We start from the raw sequence: 19222 nt of genomic DNA on the forward strand, positions 1-19222 counted from the left end.
TATACTCCTTTTACTCCAACTTGGCCCAGAGTTTTGTCTTTTTTCACCTTCTTTCACCCTTTTCACAGCACTTCTTCGTGACTAGCATCATAAAGACGAAAATACTATGGCTCTACACCCTTTCCATAACACTTCCTCGTGACTAGTATCATAAAGACGAAAATGCTATGGCTCTACACCCTTTCCATAGCACTTCCTCGTGACTAGTATCATAAAGACGAAAATACTATGGCTCTACACCCTTTCCATAGCACTTCCTCGTGACTAGTATCATAAAGACGAAAATACTATGGCTCTACACCCTTTCCATAGCACTTCCTCGTGACTAGTATCTGAAAGACGAAAATGCTATGGCTCTACACCCTTTCCATGTACTATATACGACACCTCTTTATTTTTTATGAAGTTTGAGTGGCTTTTTTTTTTCTATTATACTCTAAGTGGCTTTTGAGTGGCTTTGGGTGGCTTAAAACCGTATATACGTACTTGGTTCTCTATAAATTTCCAAGTGGCTTACAGGTTTTCGAAGTGGCTTGAAACCATATATACGATACATGGTTTTTCTACTAATTTCTAAGTGGCTTTACGTGGCTTGAAACCATATATATACTGTACCTTGTTTTCTGTTAATGTAAGTGGCTTAAGTGTTTTCTAAGTGGCTTGGAGTGGCTTGAAACCATAAACTTTATTTGGCTTTCTAATAATTACTGAGTGGCTTACTTTTATTATTATATTGTGAGTGGCTTTGAGTGGCTACATATAAGTAATTGGTTTCTATATTAATTTCCAGACAGCTAAAATTTTCTCTGTTTTCACCGGTTTCAAAATACAAAATTGGCACCATAATATACCCTCTAAAATTCCCACTTCCAAAAATTTTAATCATATATAATTTTGAGTTGGAAAAAAAAAATACACAAATATTTTTCTTTCAAACACCGAAAAAAAAAAAAAAAAAAAAAAAAAAAAAAAATGGCTAAACATTATATTAAATTTTGCTCTGTCCAAAAATCTCGAAATTTTGCGTAACTTAGATTAAATCCTCGCTTGATATTACCTTCTCAACGGCCCCTAAACTGAGCTATAATATTTACACTTCAGGTTGGTGCTAGTCACGAAGAAGTGCTATAGGAAGGAAGCCGAGTACTGTCCTATTCTGCCCTTTAGCTGCGGGGTACACGCTGCAGAAGGACGAAAATTTGGGCCAAGTTGAGGTGAAAGTAGTATAGTCTAAATAATGCCGCCGTCTCATCACCTCCCCGCCGCCGCCACCGCTAACCCCGCCGCCGCCGCCGCCGCCCGCCATCGCCGCTACTCCGATCGGCGGTGACGGTGTAGGGGGGTCTGCGCTCCTCCCCACTCCCCACAGCAGCGCCGGGGGGAGGAGGGAGGGGTGAACGGGAGGGAGTTGTGACAGTATCAATAAAGGCAGTAGTTCTCTCACCAACCCGCTACACGGTAATTTCTCCTTTATTTTCACTATCAGTCAATCAATACAGGCAATGGCTCTCTCAACAAGCTCACTGTACGATAATTCTTGCTTTATTTACACTACTGTTAGATTAAAACTGAGCACCATACCAGGCTCCACACACGTTCACTATACAATTCTATGGTTCCAGACACGTTCACTATACAATTACATGGTTCCAGACATGTTCACTATACAATCATACATTTCCAGACACGTTCACTATACAAATAAATGGTTCCAGACACGTTCACTATACAATTATATGGTTCCAGACACGTTCACTATACAATTATATGGTTCCAGACACGTTCACTATACAATTATATGGTTCCAGACACGTTCACTATACAAATATATATATGGTTCTAGACACGTTCACTATACATGGTTCTAGACACGTTCACTATACTGTATATGGTTCGACACGTTCACTATATGGTTCACTATATGGTGCTACTCCCATCTCCTCCACAGGATTTTATTCAGGAACACATTACCTACGTTGATGATTTTGTACCTATCCTCCCTACAAGGCGATTTCATTTAACTTATGAGTATAGTCCTTTCACCATCATCATCATCATCATCATCATAGTCAGTCAGTCATCATCGTCATCAACATCATCATCATCATCACTGTTACTGTCATCATCACCATCATAGTTATTGTCATCATCACCATCATAGTTATTGTCATCAACATCACCATCAACATAGTTACCGTCATCATCATCATCAATACCGGTAGTAACTGTCGTCATCATCATCATCATCACCATCAACATCATCATCATAATTACTGTCATCATCATCATCATCATAGTTCCTGTCATCATCATCATCATCATTTTTTCTTACCGTTTTATGAAGCAATTTCCACCAACATACCAATACGATTATACTATTCCACCCACACTACTACTAGTCAATTTTCACGGCAACTTAACTATCCGAAGGTAAGTGAAACAGTACGTAAAGGGCTGATGAATAAGAGAGATAATGAATAAAGGGATAATGAATAAAATGAGGCGACAATAATGCAGTGAAGGCGATATTTTTTGGCTGTGACGAAAGGCCGGACAGACAACGACGGCAGAGTTTAATATTATCGTTTAGAAATGGGCTGAGAATAAATACACTTATGGGGAGGGGATGTGTAGTGGGGAGGTGAGGACAGAGGAGGGGAGGGGAGTGTGGGGGGGGGGAGACAGGTGGGGGAAGGAATGAAATGGATAGAGAAGTGGGGAGGGGTGGGGTGACAAGTGGGTGAGGGAAAGAAGTGGATAGAGAAATGGGGAGGGAAAGAGAGGGGAAATGAGTAGCGGGAATACACGTTGGGTTAAAAGAGTAAGAGAGGAGGGGAGAGGATAGGAGATGAAACCAGACATTACAGTGTGGAGTAAAGCACAGTAAAATGAAATAAAGCAGAGAACAGGAGAGGAATAAATGAAAAGGTGTAAAAGAAAAAAAAGATGAAAAGGGAGAATAAAAACAAAGAGAGAACAACGTAGAATTAATAACAGAGTAGGAGAGGAGAGGAGAGGAGAGGGAGGAAGAGCAGAGAGGAGAACAGCTGAGGAGAGTATAACAAGGAAGGGGGGGAGGGAGAAAGGAAGGCAAGACGAGATGAGCGGTGTCCAAGCAGCTGCGGAGAAGAGAGAGGAAGATAGGAGAGAAGAAAGGACAGAGGAAGTGAGGAGAGGAGAGGAGAAGAAAGGAGAGTAGAGGAGAGGAGAGGAGAGGAGAGGAGAGGAGAGGGGAGGAGAGGAGAGGAGAGGAGAGGAGAAGTGAGGAGAGGAATGGATGGGAGACGACAAATGACAAGAGTACGAAAGAAAAGAAAGGACGGTAGGTGAAGGAAGGCAAGATTTTATCAGTGGTATCCTAACGGCAGAAGAGGAGAGAGGAGGAGAGGTGAAGGGAGGAGGAAAGGAGGAGAGGAGAAGAGAGGAGGAAAGGAAGAGAGGAGAAGAGAGGAGGAGAACAGACGTAAGTACAACAGAGAGGAGGAAAGAGGAGTACAGAAGAGACGAAACAAAGGAGTGATGCTTATGGAGTCGCAGTGGCAAAAGAGGGGAGAAGAAAAGTGTACGGAAGCGAGGAGAGGAGGGAAGAAAAGAGAAGAGAGAGAGGAAAGGAGAAGAGAGGAAACAAGAGCACCAAGAAAGAAAGGAGGTTAGGTAAGACGAAGGCAAGTCCGTATCTTTGGTGTCATACTGGATGAGGATAGAATTACACCCCACCACCACCACAACCACACACCACGTCACTTACTCAACCACCGCGCCCAACCCACCCCGTGTGATATCAGGGCCAGCCTCTCATGTTACCAAGACACAACCAGATTTTATTAACTTCACACACACACACACACACACACACACACACACACACACACACACTCAAATTATCTACCATTCAAAGATTTCCTATAACATGGCCTTCCTCACATATTATCAATACACTCAGCTTTTATCAGCCTCAAACAGTATCTTATACTACCCTCTCTTTCCAGATCTCCATCATCACTATCATTCACCACTCACCATTCTTCCCTACTCATCACTTCCCCATTACTCACCACTCTAATTCCCTCTCACCATCATCCACCTTTACTCATCATTCAATCACCATTTTCCCTCACTCACCGCTCTCCATCACTTACCAATCACGTTCCCTCTTACTCATCACTCTTCTTTCCTCTCACTGCTCACTCACCACAATCCTTCCCTCATTCAACACTTTCCATCGCTCATCACTCTCACCCACTCACCAATCTCCTCACCAGTCACAACTCACTCACTCACCTAATTCCTTCCCTCAATCAACACTCCTTCGCTCATCACTCACCCACTCACCACATACAACTCACTCACTCACCAAACTCCATCCGTCACTCAACACTTTCCATCGCTCATCACTCTCACCCACTCACCAATTTCCTCACCCCTTACTCACAACTCAATCACTCACTAGCCCCCTCGTATTACCGGTCAGTGCTATTAACAGTATTTTCTATTGACCACAAATCCTATTAAATACCACGTTTGAATATTATAATTTTCGCGTTTTTTTTTTTTCCACAATCACTCGTGTATCATGCCACTCTTGAAAATGATAAACAGATGTGATTTGCGCTGATGATATTGATGTTTAATACGTGATAGCCTATGTCATATATATAGATAGATTGATAGATTGACAGACAGTGACAGATAGATACAGACAGATAGACGGATAGAGACAGATAGATAATTAGAGATAGACAGACACATAAACAGACACATAGATGGAAAGACAGATGGATAGAGATAGATAGATAGATAGATTGACAGACAAACATGCAGATAGACAGTACATATGTGTTACAGTCATACTGGTGGTGGCTATTATAAGTTAAGTGAGCTGTCTTTAAAAAAAAACTGTCATGATGATGATGATGATGATGACGACGATGATAGTGATGATGATGGTGTAAAGAACGCTATATGTGTCGGTGGTTTCTTCAAAAATAATAATGACAAGATACCGCAGCTTGAACAAATGAATGGCATCCGTAAAACATAATAAACAGAATTTTTACCCTACCGATGTTCATGGCTATAGACACAAAATACATATGTGGTCTGGGAATAACACATACTGAATTCTGTATCCCTCTTCCTTCACAATTTGTATTTGACGGGAGAGTTTTGGCCTAAGTATGAATTAGGAAGACGTCTGCTGTATGAACAATGGATGTGAAAGCTGAGTGCTGTTTTTGCCTGTGTTTATATGTGTCAGTATGTGTATATGGGTGCCTGGTAAGTGCAATGCATGTCAAAGTTAAATCTTATTCTAACTATGCTTGTGTGAGTTGGTGTATGAGTGCGTCAAAGGATGTCTGCAGTGAAAAAATACAGGTGTGAGTCAGTATACAGGTGTGAGTCAGTATGCAGGTGAGTCAGTATACAGGTGTGTGTCAGTATACAGGTGTGAGTCAGTATACAGGTGTGAGTCAGCATACAGGTGTGAGTCAGCATACAGGTGTGAGTCAGTACACAGGTAAGTCAGTATACAGGTGTGTCAGTATGCAGGTGAGTGTCAGTATACAGGTTGGTCAGTATGCAGGTTGGTCAGTATGCAGGTGAGTCAGTATACAGGTGTGTCAGTATAAGATTACGTCAAGGGATGTGTGAGGTGAACGCAATACAGGTAAATATTCTATGTTATACCTGACCATGTTTGTGTCTCGGAGTTTGCAGCTTCATCAGTATAAACCAATCGGGTGTTTTACTCCCCTGATGTCAATAGAATAAACCAATATAGCGTTAATATAATCTAGCATTTGGAAGGACACACTACCCATGACACACTGCATATGGAGGGACACACTACGCATCCATATCAATAATTTAAGTACGATGAGAACATTCTTATTTCCTTGCTGCTACCTGATGATTATATTCTGCATGGGAAAGACCTCTTATTTTACATGGGGATAATAATGGCCACATGTAACCCCTTAATTTCAGTCTCCCCTTCCCTTAAAAAAAATAAAAAAAAATAAAAAGAAAAACTGTTCCAAAGCAGCACGAATAAAGCAATAAAACACGGGGTCGGATTCAAGGGCTTAAATGACCGCCACACCTTGGTCTCGAACCCGTGCTCAGGGGACAAGCAGATCGTGAGGCGAACCCCGCAGCCACTGAGCCACACATGTACAATTCTGCAACATCAATACATGAATTAATATCCCTATAAATAATTTTGGTGTCTAGTTAACCCAATCAGTTTTTCGATTTTAATATTAGGATAGATTTTTCCGTATGGCCAGGTAGAATACACCTTTGATTAACCTTATTACAGGTAGATCTCCCCACTCAGGTAAATGAAGGTGGTGGGGGACGCCTTCACGTGGTGGCACCGATATAACTGGTCGGGTCTGCTGCCTGGTTATACAAACGTCTCTCAACCCCCCTCCCTATCCCCCGAAAGGATGATGGTGGACTACAGGATAAATTTAGTCTGCAGTCCACCGGGTTCACGTTCACAGGGGCCTGGGACCAAAACAACAAAAAACAATAAAACAAAACAAAAAATGCCAAAACTGAAAAACAAAAAAACAAAAAAACAAAAAAACAAAAAACAAAAAAAACAAAAACAAAAATAAACAAAACAAGAAAATAAAACAAAACAAACACAAAACAAAACAGGAAAACAAGCAGAATAAAATCCCCCAATAATAATTAAGGATAAGAGAGAAAATAAGTACTCGAGGTGAATGGGTGAAATTTTGAGTTCTACATATGAGCCAAAAAAAAAAAAAAATCTATATATACATCATCTATAAACATTTAATATAATCAGTGGGGGTTGTGTATATATATATATTTTTTCGTTTTTATCCGCATTTCGAAAAGAATATTTGGAATCATGATTAGTGTGGGTGTCCATTGATTGCATGTTGGTGTGGGTGGGGTGAAAGGAAAATGTTGATCTGGCTATCTATTTGTCTATCTACTAATCCGCCTGTCTGTCTATTTTCACTATGACGGTCTTTCTATCTGTCTATCTATATGGATGTGTCTAGAACTTGAATATCTGTCTGTCTTTCCGTCTATCTAAGTATATGTCAGTCTTTCTATCTGTATAAATGTACGGATGTGTGTCTGTCAACTTGTCTATCTACCTATCTATCTTTCTACCTATCTATCTATCTGTCTACCTACCTATTTATCTGTCTACCTGTCTATTTATCTATTTACTGGCGCCAAAATCCGAAACCATTAGCCAAACACCTTAACCTTCTGACGACACTCAACACCACATTCTCTCTCTCTCTCTCTCTCTCTCTTCTAGGTAAAAAAAAATAAGGGATAAAGAAGACCTAGAATAAGGATCTCACAGCCATCTCGATCGAACCCATGACATGTTGGTTGCGGGCCAGATAATTATGAACGAAATGACGAAGACTAAAAAGGATGGAAAGAGCCTAACGTTCCCTAGAATACGTCACACAACCGTCAAATTACATCCATGTCCCTATTTTTGGTTTTAGGTAACGAAGGTCTAGTTTATACAGAAACGAAGACGATTTTTTTATTTACTGCTTGGTTTTAATAGGAACAGGTATCTTATAAATTACAATGAGTGGTCAAGGAGTTAACGTTTTCTCTCAACTGGTATCAAACTATGTCTTTTCAACTTTACCAGTGACTGCAGGCCTAACAGATGAATGGATGGATAGATAGATAGACGGATAAGTAGGTAGGAAGGTAGGTAGGTAGGTAGATAGACAGATCTATGGATGGATGAACAGATAGAAAGGTAGGTAGGTAGGTAGATACAGATGGACACAACTAAACATGGTCTCAATTATTCACAATAAACCTGATCTCCCCTAATACGTGCCAAATAATATCCCTCCAGCTAAGAGTGACTGGGAACTTCACATCTCTTACCAGGAACCAAACAGTCTTATCAGTAATGTCTTCTCTCTCCACAAGAACTAAGCAATTTCTTCAGTAATAATCACTCTAAAAAACACCCTAGCAGTGCCTCTTCAACCTAGACATAGAGACAGCACATTCTATTCTTCTTACCAACCAAATATTATGTCCAATTTATAGTGAGTGACTGAGGACTACACGCTCTCTTATTAGAAGCCAGTTTTCAAATTAAATTCTAGACTGAGGAACATATTTCTCCATGGCATCTACACAAGATCTCAAAACGGACACACACACATTAGAGTTACAGTACCTCTTCATTTGACACATGGGAACTAAAAATTTACCCTCCCTTACTACAAATGTGTTATGTGTTCTGTGTAACGTGTGTGTGTGTGTGTGTGTGTGTGTGTGTGTGTGTGTGTGTGTGTGTGTGTGTGTGTGTGTGTGTGTGTGTGTGTGTGTGTGTGTGTGTGTGTGAGGACCTGATGCTGGTTTCGTCTAATACACCTCTTCGACCCCCATCGTGGAAAAAGCTGGTGTAATGTTCTTAGGTGAAATCAGCTCCATCTGGTTATCGTCTTACTGCCAGCGTTTGCCCTGTTATAAAGCCGCCGCTGAGAGAGAGAGAGAGAGAGAGAGAGAGAGAGAGAGAGAGAGAGAGAGAGAGAGAGTCTTAGTTACTATGGACCAAACCTTGCCACACCATCATCATCCTCAGTTAGTTAAGTCAACCCATCATCATCATCATCATCATCATCATCATTATTATTATTATTATGGAGCGTGAGAGACTGAGGAGGAGAGTGTATGTGGGTGAGGTGGAGGGGGGAGAGGGAGGGGGAGGCCGACGATGAGATGGAGGGATCGAGTGGAGAGGTATTTGAGAGAGGGGTGTGAGTTGGGAGCAGGGCAGTGAAATGGCGGGGAATAGGGCGACGTGGAGGCGATCTGTTTGTGGCCACCCCGTACGGGATTAAGGAGTCTGGCAATAGATATAGAAAGACAGATAGATAGATAGATTATTATCATTATCATCATCATCAGTCAAATAAACCCATCATCATCATCATCATCATCATCATCATCATCATCATCATCATCATCGCACTGAAAGGGTCAATAAGGCATGAAAGAACTTCACAATGTACACAGCGAAATATATCAATAATGAAAAAGTGATGATGATGATGATAATGATGATAGCGTTATTATTGTTGTTGTTGATGATGATGGTGTTATTGTTGTTGTTGATGATGGTGAGAGTCCTTACGTAAACAAGCTGGGAAGGGAAAATGTAGAGAGGTATTCTTTTTGGCGCTATATTTCTTCCGTGTTGTGAACAGGTGTGTGTGTGGGGGGGGGGGCAGCTGTATCTACGAGTTTGGTTGTGTGTGTGTGTGTGTGTGTGTGTGTGTGAGAGAGAGACAGAGGGAGAGAGCAGGTGTGAGACAGGTGTGTATGCATATGTGACATCCCATATATCCACCCTATCCACTCTCTCTCACTCAAAATGGAGATACGTGACAGCTATGCAAATTTCTGATACCTATTTTATTTATTTTTTTTTTCCAGGCTGGAGTTCGTAATATCTACAGTTTATCTTACGCCAATCTTACGCAATTATATGCTGTGTTTTTCCAATAGTAATATGTATGGTTGATCTTGCATGATTTAAAAGCATCATATTTTTTTCCCCAATATCTTCGGTTAAAGAAGCTCCGTAAGATCTTTTCCTAAGCGATTTATTTTGCTTATTACACCTTACTGTCCTCCCAATCCTTCCAATATCGCCATACTCTGCATCAATAACGTACAAATGAATATTAACCAGCCATATCCAAAAATCGCTAAGGAAGAGGTGCCAAATTAATCGCCAAGGAAGAGGGGCAAAATAAATCGCTAAGGAAGAGGTGTTTGGGAGCTTCCATAACCGGCTAGAATACGAATCAAGAACCAAAGGAAAGGCAGGGAAGGATGGTTTTGGGGTGGCAGTGAGGCAGGGTGAGGCAGGCTGGAAGGGGTGTCGTGAGGCAGAAAAAGGCAAGGCAACATGGCGGCAAGGGGAGAAGGGGAGGGGAGAGGGGAGGGGGAGGGGGAGGAGGAGGGGAGAGAGCTCAATGGATGCATAATGTGAAACAGGTTTGGTGTGGACGTTTTGCCAGCCGGAGTCGGGGTGAGGCAGGGATGGGGTGAGGCAGGGATGGGGTGAGGCAGGGATGGGGTGAGGCAGGGATGGGGTGAGGCAGGAATGGGGTGAGGCAGGAATGGGGTGAGGTAAGGATGGGGTGAGGTAAGGATGGGGTGAGGTAAGGATGGGGTGAGGTAAGGATGGGGTGAGGCAGGGATGGAGTGAGGCAGGGATGGAGTGAGGCAGGGATGGAGTGAGGCAGGGATGGGGTGAGGCAAGGATGGGGTGAGGCAAGGATGGGGTGAGGCAGGGATGGGGTGAGGCAGGGATGGGGTGAGGCAGGGATGGGGTGAGGTAAGGATGGGGTGAGGTAAGGATGGGGTGAGGTAAGGATGGGGTGAGGTAAGGATGGGGTGAGGTAAGGATGGGGTGAGGTAAGGATGGGGTGAGGTAATGATGGGGTGAGGCAGGGATGGGGTGAGGTAGGGATGGGGTGAGAAGGGATGGGGTGAGGCAGGGATGGGGTGAGGAAGACTGGGATGAGGTAGGACTGAAGTGGCTGTGGTGAGGTAGGAATGATTGGACTACAGTGAGGCAGGCATATTATGTGGTGAAGCAGGTTTAGGCAGAAGTGAGAGGGATCAAGTAGGTAGGTAGGCAGAGGGCGCTTGTGTGCATCTGGTTAGGCAGGGCTGGACATCCTGGCGGTAATATCAACAGGGATTGTGAAGGCAACTGTGGTGAGGCAGACTTAAGCACGCCAGGCTTGTCAGGTGAGGCAGGGGAGGGCAGGGCTGGAGTAAAGTAGGGCTAATGGTCGAGAAAGGGTAAGGCAGGGCTAGGTGGTAAGACAGGGTTAGGCAGGACCATTTAGCGAAACAACTTTGATCTGCTTAGGCACAACTATTTGGTGAGACAGGTCGAGGCATAATCGTACAGGAAGACAAGATGAGGCACAGTGCGGCTGAGAGAAAGAGGCAAGATTGTAAGGAGGGAAAAAGGGTGAGGAAGAGGGTGAGACGTGATCGTGAAGTGAGGCAGGGAGAGACAGGACTGTTTGGGTATAGGGTGAGGCAGGAAGAGGCAGGGTGAGAGAGCGTGAGGCAAGGAAGGCCAAAGGAGACGGCCGTACTGAATTATTCCACAACATTGGCGAGATCTGACCCTCCTCGTCCCTCAATATCTACCCTTCCACACCCCTCCATTACACCCCTCCCTAAATAACCCCTCCCTTAATAACTCCCTTAATAACTTCTTATATAACCCCTCCCTAAACAACCCCTCTCTAAATAACCCCTCCCTTTATAATCTATCTCTATCTATATACCTAGGCTGCTTCCCCCAAGGAAAGGGAGGTATCCGAGACAGGACGACACACTCCCCACTGACTCATCCATTCAAACACATTCATTCGCATCTTAGCCCCAAAGGGAAGAACGGACAGATCCTCACCGCACCACACCGCACAAGGGTCAATTGCGCAGTGCAATCAGTGACATCCGCAGCAGGGCCCGACAGCAGAGCTGGTTTACCCCTGCCACATCATAATAGACCCATCCCCTTACCCGCACCTGACCTGACTAGCTGATCACACCAAGTGCGGGAGAATATCCCCTCAGGGCTGCGTCATCACTTATTCATTCACAATTTCTCTCCATTTACTTCTGGCACGCGCAGCCACTCTTCCTTGCTCAACAGACATCCCTCTTGCATCCAGCGCTCTCTTCACACTGTCCATCCATCCTATTCATGGTCTTCCTCTCAGCCTTACACCTCTCACATCAGATCCAGTTATCTTTTGCACCCCTTCACTACCACACCCTTCCTTATATAACCCCTAACTAACTCCCTATATAGCCCCTCCCGTTATAACCCTTCCCTAAATAACCCCATTCTTTAATAACTCCCTAATATAACCCTCCCCTAAATAACTCCTCCCTTAATAACTCCCTTCCTAATCCTTCCCTAAATAACTCCTCCCTTAATAACTCTCTAACCTCTCCCTAAATAACTCCTCCCCTAATAACTCCCTTTATAACCCCTCCCTCAATAACCCGTCCCTTAATAACTCCCTTTATAACCTCTCCCTTAATAACTCCCTTTATAATTCTTCCCTAAATAACCTCTCCTTTAATAACTCCCTTTATAACCCCTCCCTTAACTCCCTTTATAACCCCTCCCTAAATAACCTCCCCCTTAATAACCCCCTTTATAACCCTCCCTTTAATAATTCCATTTATAATCTCTCCCTTAATAACTCCCTTTATAACCTCTCCCTTTAAATATTCCGCCCTTTCTCCTTGATAACCCTGGCTTCTTATATACCCTATTTAATAACACTGTTCTTGTCTTCATAAGTCCTCTGTCCTTCATAACTCACGCCTGTTATCCTTTTTAATTACCCCATCCCTTCATAACCCCTCTCTCCTTCATTAGCCCCTGTCTTTCTCTTCATAACCACCTTCTGAACTCCACACTTCTTATACACACTCCTTAACAACCAAATTCCTTTTTTCTCATAACCTTCAGCTTCCATAACACCCTTTTTCTTCCATTCATAACCCCACCTCCTCCTTCCCCTCCATCTCTAACTACTCACAACCCTCTTCAACTTCATCTCCCCCTCTAACAACTCAAACCTCTTCCTACATTCTCCCTCAACCCTCCTCCTCCATCACTCCCCCTCAAACCTCTACCTCCATCACTCTCTCCCTCAACCCTCCTCCTCCATCACTCCCCCTCAAACCTCTACCTCCATCACTCTCTCTCTCAAACCTCCTCCTCCATGACTCTGTCTCTGTTGATAACCCCCATCTTCATCTTCCTACCGCTTCCCCCCAAACTCCATCTCCCCACCACTTCTCCCCATCTCCATCTCCCCACCACTTCTCCCCATCTCCATCTCCCCACCACTTCTCCCCATCTCCATCTCCCCACCACTTCTCCCCATCTCCATCTCCCCACCACTTCTCCCCATCTCCATCTCCCCACCACTTCTCCCCATCTCCATCTCCCCACCACTTCTCCCCATCTCCATCTCCCCACCACTTCTCCCCATCTCCATCTCCCCACCACTTCTCCCCATCTCCATCACCCCACCACTTCCCCCCATCTCCATCTTTCCACCACTTCTCCCCATCTCCATCTCCTCACCACTCCCCCATCTCCCCAACACTTCCTCCCACCTATCTCAATCATCCCCATCTCCATCTCCCCCATCTCCCCACCACTTCCCCCCACCTATCTCAACCTTCCCTCTCCCAACCTTACCCATCTCCCCAACACTTCCTCCCACCTATCTCAACCATCCCAATCTCCATCTCCCCCATCTCCCCACCACTTCCCCCCACCTATCTCAACCTTCCCTCTCCCATCCCTTCATTCTCCCCCTCCTCCACGCCATTAACAACGTCAGAAGCCATTACACAGGGTCACACAGCTCCGGCACACTCCACTACCCCACGCCAGCACTAGTCAACGCTACACTACACGCCTCCTTAACCCCGTCCTTTGTTTTGCGTTGCCTTGTCGCTAAACTAGTCGATATTTCCATTGCTGTTCCCTTATTGTTGGCGGAAGAAGGAGGGGTAGACTGAGAGCAAGGTGCAGGAGTGGGGTAGCTGTGGAGTGGGTGTAGGGTGGGGGTAGGAGGGTGTAGAGTGGGGTAGATGAGTGTAGGAGAGGGCTGGTGGGTATTGAGAGGGGTAAGTGGGTGTAGGGTAGGGTAGGAGGGTGTAGAGTGGGGTAGGAGGGTGTAGAGTGGGGTAGATGAGTGTAGGAGAGGGCTCGTGGGTATTGAGAGGGGTAGGTGGGTATTGAGAGGGGTAAGTGGGTGTAGAGTAGGTAGATGGGTGTAGGAGTGGGATGGGTGGGTGTAGGATTGGGGTAGGTGGGTGTTGGAGTGGGGTAGGTGGGTGTTGGAGTGGGGTAGGTGGGTGTTGGAGTGGGGTAGGTGGGTGTAGAGAGGAGTAAGTGGGTGTACGGTGGGGTAGGTGGGAGAGTGATGTGTTGTGGCAGGAGAGGGACACGAATACCTGGGGGGAGGGAGAGAGAGAGAGAGAGAGAGAGAGAGAGAGAGAGGAAAATATTCAAAGGAACTGGGATATTCCGTAACACCTCTTCCTTAGCGATTTATTCTGCAATTTACCCCTCAATATATCCTTGTACCTCCCGAATAAAATAAAGAAAAATGCTAAGAAATAATAAGTCTGGTTCTTTCACCTTAACTTGGCCCAGATTTTCGTCCTTTTGCAGCTTATTTCACGTAGCGACAGAAAAAAGCCAATGCTACGACTCTACATCCCTTCCGCAGCACTTCTTCGTGACTAGTATAGTATTCAAGCTCTTCACACACTATAATTTTTGCGTTATATATCTTGCAGGTTAATTATCGAGTGTCCCTACTCATTAACGTTAATCATAGGTAGTTATGCAGTTATCACCACTTACTCATCACCATAATACAGATCACCACTATACACTCTGTCACTAATCCCCCCCCCCACACACACATCACTACTATTCACACTTTCATCACCATCACCCACACACTCAACACCATCACTCATTCATCACGAACACACAAGGTCTTCATCACCACTACTACCACACTCATCACTACACTCATATCTCATCACTACTAACACTCCCATCACCACCACTTACATGGTCATCACCACAACACAACTCACTCATCACCACTGTTCGTTATTCATCACTATCGCTAAGTACTCATCATCACTACCAGTCACACAATGAAACTCACCACCCATCACCACCACTCACTACCCATCCCCACTACTCACCACCCATCACCACCACTCACTACCCATCACCACTACTCACCACCCATCACCACACACACACACACACACACACACACACACACACACACACACACACACACACACACACACGATTAAGTTTCCCACGAACTGAGGGTGTATGGGTGTTGGTTACTGCCAGAGAGAGAGAGAGAGAGAGAGAGAGAGAGAGAGAGAGAGAGTGTGTGTGTGTGTGTGTGTGTGTGTGTGTGTGTGTGTGTGTGTTTCCTTGCGTGCATAACCAGGCCTGTATATCTGATCTTGCGTGTGTAGGTGTGAATGAGGGTATAATTATTCATATGTTTAAGTGTATATATAATAATCATGCGTTCGTGTATGCGACTTCAATCCTACATTCGTTTGCAGAAATATCGATACATTCTTGCGTGCGTGCTACTATTTCTCCTCTTGCGTGCGTACCGGTCTATTTGATGTCGGTTCCGTGCGTTTGCGTGTGTTTGAGTGCGGGTGAGGGGGGCCTGAGGGTACATGAGGCTCCGACATTCCCACAGCCACCGACAACACAATGAATCCCCCCTCAGTAATAACCCATGGAATTCGTTTTTAAATTTAACCCCCTCTCCCTCTCAGTCTCTCTCTCCTCTTCCTCCTCTCCCTCTCAGTCGCCCTCTCTTCTTCCTCTTCCTTCCTTCCGCCTTATTTCCCTCTCGCCTTTCTTCTTTTCCTTCCCTCATCTCAATATTTCCTCCCTCTTCCTGTCTCAACCTCTCTCTTCTTCCTTCCTCCTCCTCCTGCTTTCTCTTCTCTTCCTCTTCTCCCTACCTCCACCTACTTACTCATGCTCTTCTCTTCCCCTGTTTCCTCTTCTCCCTACCTCCCTCCTTCCCTTCTTCTCCTCTCCACATCTCCTCAATTTACCTCTTTCCTTCCCTCTCTACCCCGTCCTCCCCTCCCTTCCTATCCTAAACTCCCTCCTCTCTTCCTCGCCTTCCCCCCTCCCTGCCCCTTCTTTCTTCTTTCCCCTTCCCTCCCTCCTCCCTCCCTCCCCCAGACAGTGGAGCAGGGAGACCGGTATAATAGCCATCATTTCACACTTGAGTGGATGGTGGCCTGCGCTGGGTGTGGCAGAGGGGAGGGAGGAAGGGAGGGAGTGGGTATGAGGAGAGGGGTGTGGGTATGTGTGAGGGAGAGCTCTGTGAAATGTAAGTAAAGGGAGGGAGGGAGGAATGAAGGGAGGGAGTGGGTATGTGGAGAGGGATGTGGGTAGAGGAAGGCAAGGAAGGGAGGGAGTGTGTCTATTGAGAGGGGTGTGGGTATGTGAAAAGTGAGAGAGAAAGAGAGAGAGAGAGAGAGAGAGAGAGAGAGAGAGAGAGAGAGTGTGTGTGTGTGTGTGTGTGTGTGTGTGTGTGTGTGTGTGTGTGTGTGTGTGAAAAGTGGGAGAGAGAGAGAGAGAGAGAGAGAGAGAGAGAGAGAGAGAGAAACTGCCCAAAGGTAAAAGGTATCTTGAGTGGGGTGTGTGTATGTAAGAGGGGAGTGGGGTTAACAAAGGGGAATGGGAAATGGGTAAGAGAGAGTAGGGAATGAGTGGGAGAGGGAAGGAGGAGGGAAGCTGTGTCTGAAGGAAATTGGTGAGAGGGACATTGAGAGGGATCTAGAGAGAAACGGTTTGTGAGGAGTGGGGAGTGAGAGGGAGAGAGCAGGGAGGAGAACCTGTAACTTCTGAGTGGTATATGTGAGAGGGGAAGAGGGGGTGGTACAAGGAAGAGCTGGTTTTGTGAGTGTGAGTGGGCTTGTGAGAGGGTTTAGAGTGGGTAGTGATATGGCGTAAGGGGGTGATACTGTAGCTATGAATGAGTGGGTGACAGCGAGTGATTTGTGAGTTGGTGAGTGGGTAGTGAGAGGGAGGAAGATGTCACACCCAGATGGAGTGGTATATATGAGTGGGGATAAGGGGCTGGAATGAGAAAGAATTGGTTTGTGAGTGGGGGTTGTCTGTGAGTGAAGGGATGGTTTGTGAGTGGGGTGGTTTGTGAGTGGGGGTGGTTTGAGAGTGGGGTGGTTTGAGAGTGGGGTGGTTTGTGAGTGTGGGTGGGGTGCGAATGGGAGTGGCGTGTGAATGGGAGTACATTTGTGAGTGGATGTGGTGTGTGTGTGGGTGGTGTGTGTGTGGGTGGTGTGTGAGTGTGGGTGGTGTGTGAGTGTGGGTGGTGTGTGAGTGTGGGTGGTGTGTGAGTGTGGGTGGTGTGTGAGTGTGGGTGGTGTGTGAGTGTGGGTGGTGTGTGAGTGTGGGTGGTGTGTGAGTGTGGGTGGTGTGTGAGTGTGGGTGGTGTGTGAGTGTGGGTGGTGTGTGAGTGTGGGTGGTGTGTGAGTGTGGGTGGTGTGTGAGTGTGGGTGGTGTGTGAGTGTGGGTGGTGTGCGAGTGGGAGTGCATTTGTGAGTAGGGGCGGTATGAGTGGGGGTGGTGTGTGGGAAGCTGTAGGCAGTGAGAGGGAATGGTGTGTGGAGAATTGGTACTGAGAAATTCATATGTTGTACCTTGTTCAGAAATTAGCTCTGAGACTCGAGGAAGTGGGTAGTGGAGGGGGAGGTAGATTGGAGTTACTCTTTAAGTGGGTATGTGAGACGAAGGGTGAGGTACTGGTGGCAGGGGAGGGGTTGAGAGAGAGTGGGAGGGGTAGAGAGAGGATGGGAGGGGCAGAGAGAGGAGTGGAGGAGGTAGAGAGAGGAGTGGAGGAGGTAGAGAGAGGAGTGGAGGAGGTAGAGAGAGGAGTGGAGGAGGTAGAGAGAGGAGTGGAGGAGGTAGAGAGAGGAGGGGAGGGAGGAACTGAGGAAAAGAAAAGAAAGCAGACAGCAACAAACCTCATAGTTCTGTCAAGGCTCATTATAACAGACTATGACTATGATATCTGTTAGAGAGAGAGAGAGAGAGAGAGAGAGAGAGAGAGAGAGAGAGAGAGAGAGAGAGAGAGAGAGAGAGAGACGTCCCCTTCACCAGCATCGAGGTCATAAAATCATGTCCCCCTCCTAATTAAGTCGTCCCCATCCTCCCTACACCCCTCCCCTTCCCCTTACACCCCTCCCCATTCCCCTAAACCCCTCTCCTTCACCTACACCCCTCCTCTCATCCTATTACATCCTTCCCCTTCACATACAGCTCTCCCCTACAACCAACACCCCTCTCCCTTCCCCCTACAGCTCTCCCCTACACCCTACACCCCTCTTCCTTCCCCCTATACCCCTCCCCTACACCCTACACCCCTCTCCCTTCCCCCTACAGCTCTCCCCTACACCCTACACCCTTCCCCTACACCTACACCTCTTCCCTTATCTCATTCGGTCCACTTCAATTGAATACTCCCCTTCCATGACCCTTCCCTTAAATACACTCATCTTCATACCTTAAACGCTCTCTCTCTCTCTCTCTCTCACACACACACACACACACACACACACACACACACACACACACACACACACACACACACACACACACACACACACACACACACACACACACACACATAGATCGACGACTGACTATTGTACTGAGCTGCGAAGGATAAAACAGACTCCAGTAAATATTCTTCCTCAACCCTTTAGAATTTCTTAACAAAAAAAATAATCTTAGAATAAAATACCTGAAGTGGGTCTATTAAAGCCTAAGGATTTTCTCACCTGTGCAAAATAATCTTACGGTACGTTGAATTAAACACCTTAAGTCCACTCGATATATATATATATATATATATATATATATATATATATATATATATATATATATATATATATATCTATATATAGATATATATATATATATATATATAGATAGATAGATATAGATATATATATATAGATATATATATATATAGATAAATAGATAGATAGATAGATATAGATATATATAGATATATAGATATAGATAGATAGATAGATATAGATATATAGATATACAGTATATATATATATATATATATATATATATATATATATATATATATATATATATATACAGTATATATATATATATATATATATATATATATATATATATATATATATATATATATATATATATAAACTTACCTTCCGTCGCAGGAAACGAAAGTAAATTTTCTACATAACTACTCAGAAAAAAATATTATCGTTCACACCTATACTTCTTTCATCTTAACTTGGCCCAGATTTTCGTCCTTTTGCAGCTTATTTCACGAAGCGACAGTACCAAGGGTCCACAGCCTTTCTATAGCACTTCCTCGTGACTAGCACCGTATTTCCGTGTTAATCTATTGTTACAACTCAGCATTCAAGATGGAAAGGTGGCAATTCTGGGCCAAATTAGAGTAATAGGGGTATAGCAGAAATAAGATAAAATATAACTAGTCTTTGGATAGTACTTCTCCTA

General features: G+C 44.9%; 1 protein-coding gene across 1 annotated transcript in view; it reads left to right on the plus strand.

The window, feature by feature from the left end:
- Positions 1-1237: 1237 nt before the first annotated feature.
- LOC145391844 (paired box protein Pax-6-like) overlaps positions 1238-19222 on the plus strand; it is a 229355-nt gene continuing 211370 nt past the window's right edge. The window contains exon 1 of the mRNA XM_080266332.1: positions 1238-1326. Within this exon, the coding sequence (XP_080122458.1) occupies positions 1238-1326 (89 nt within the window). The remainder of the gene's footprint in view (positions 1327-19222) is intronic.

The sequence above is a fragment of the Coenobita brevimanus genome, chromosome 20 (assembly GCF_032717465.1).
Source record: "Coenobita brevimanus isolate Jiangsu-jjx chromosome 20, ASM3271746v2, whole genome shotgun sequence".
Classification (NCBI taxonomy): domain Eukaryota; kingdom Metazoa; phylum Arthropoda; class Malacostraca; order Decapoda; family Coenobitidae; genus Coenobita; species Coenobita brevimanus.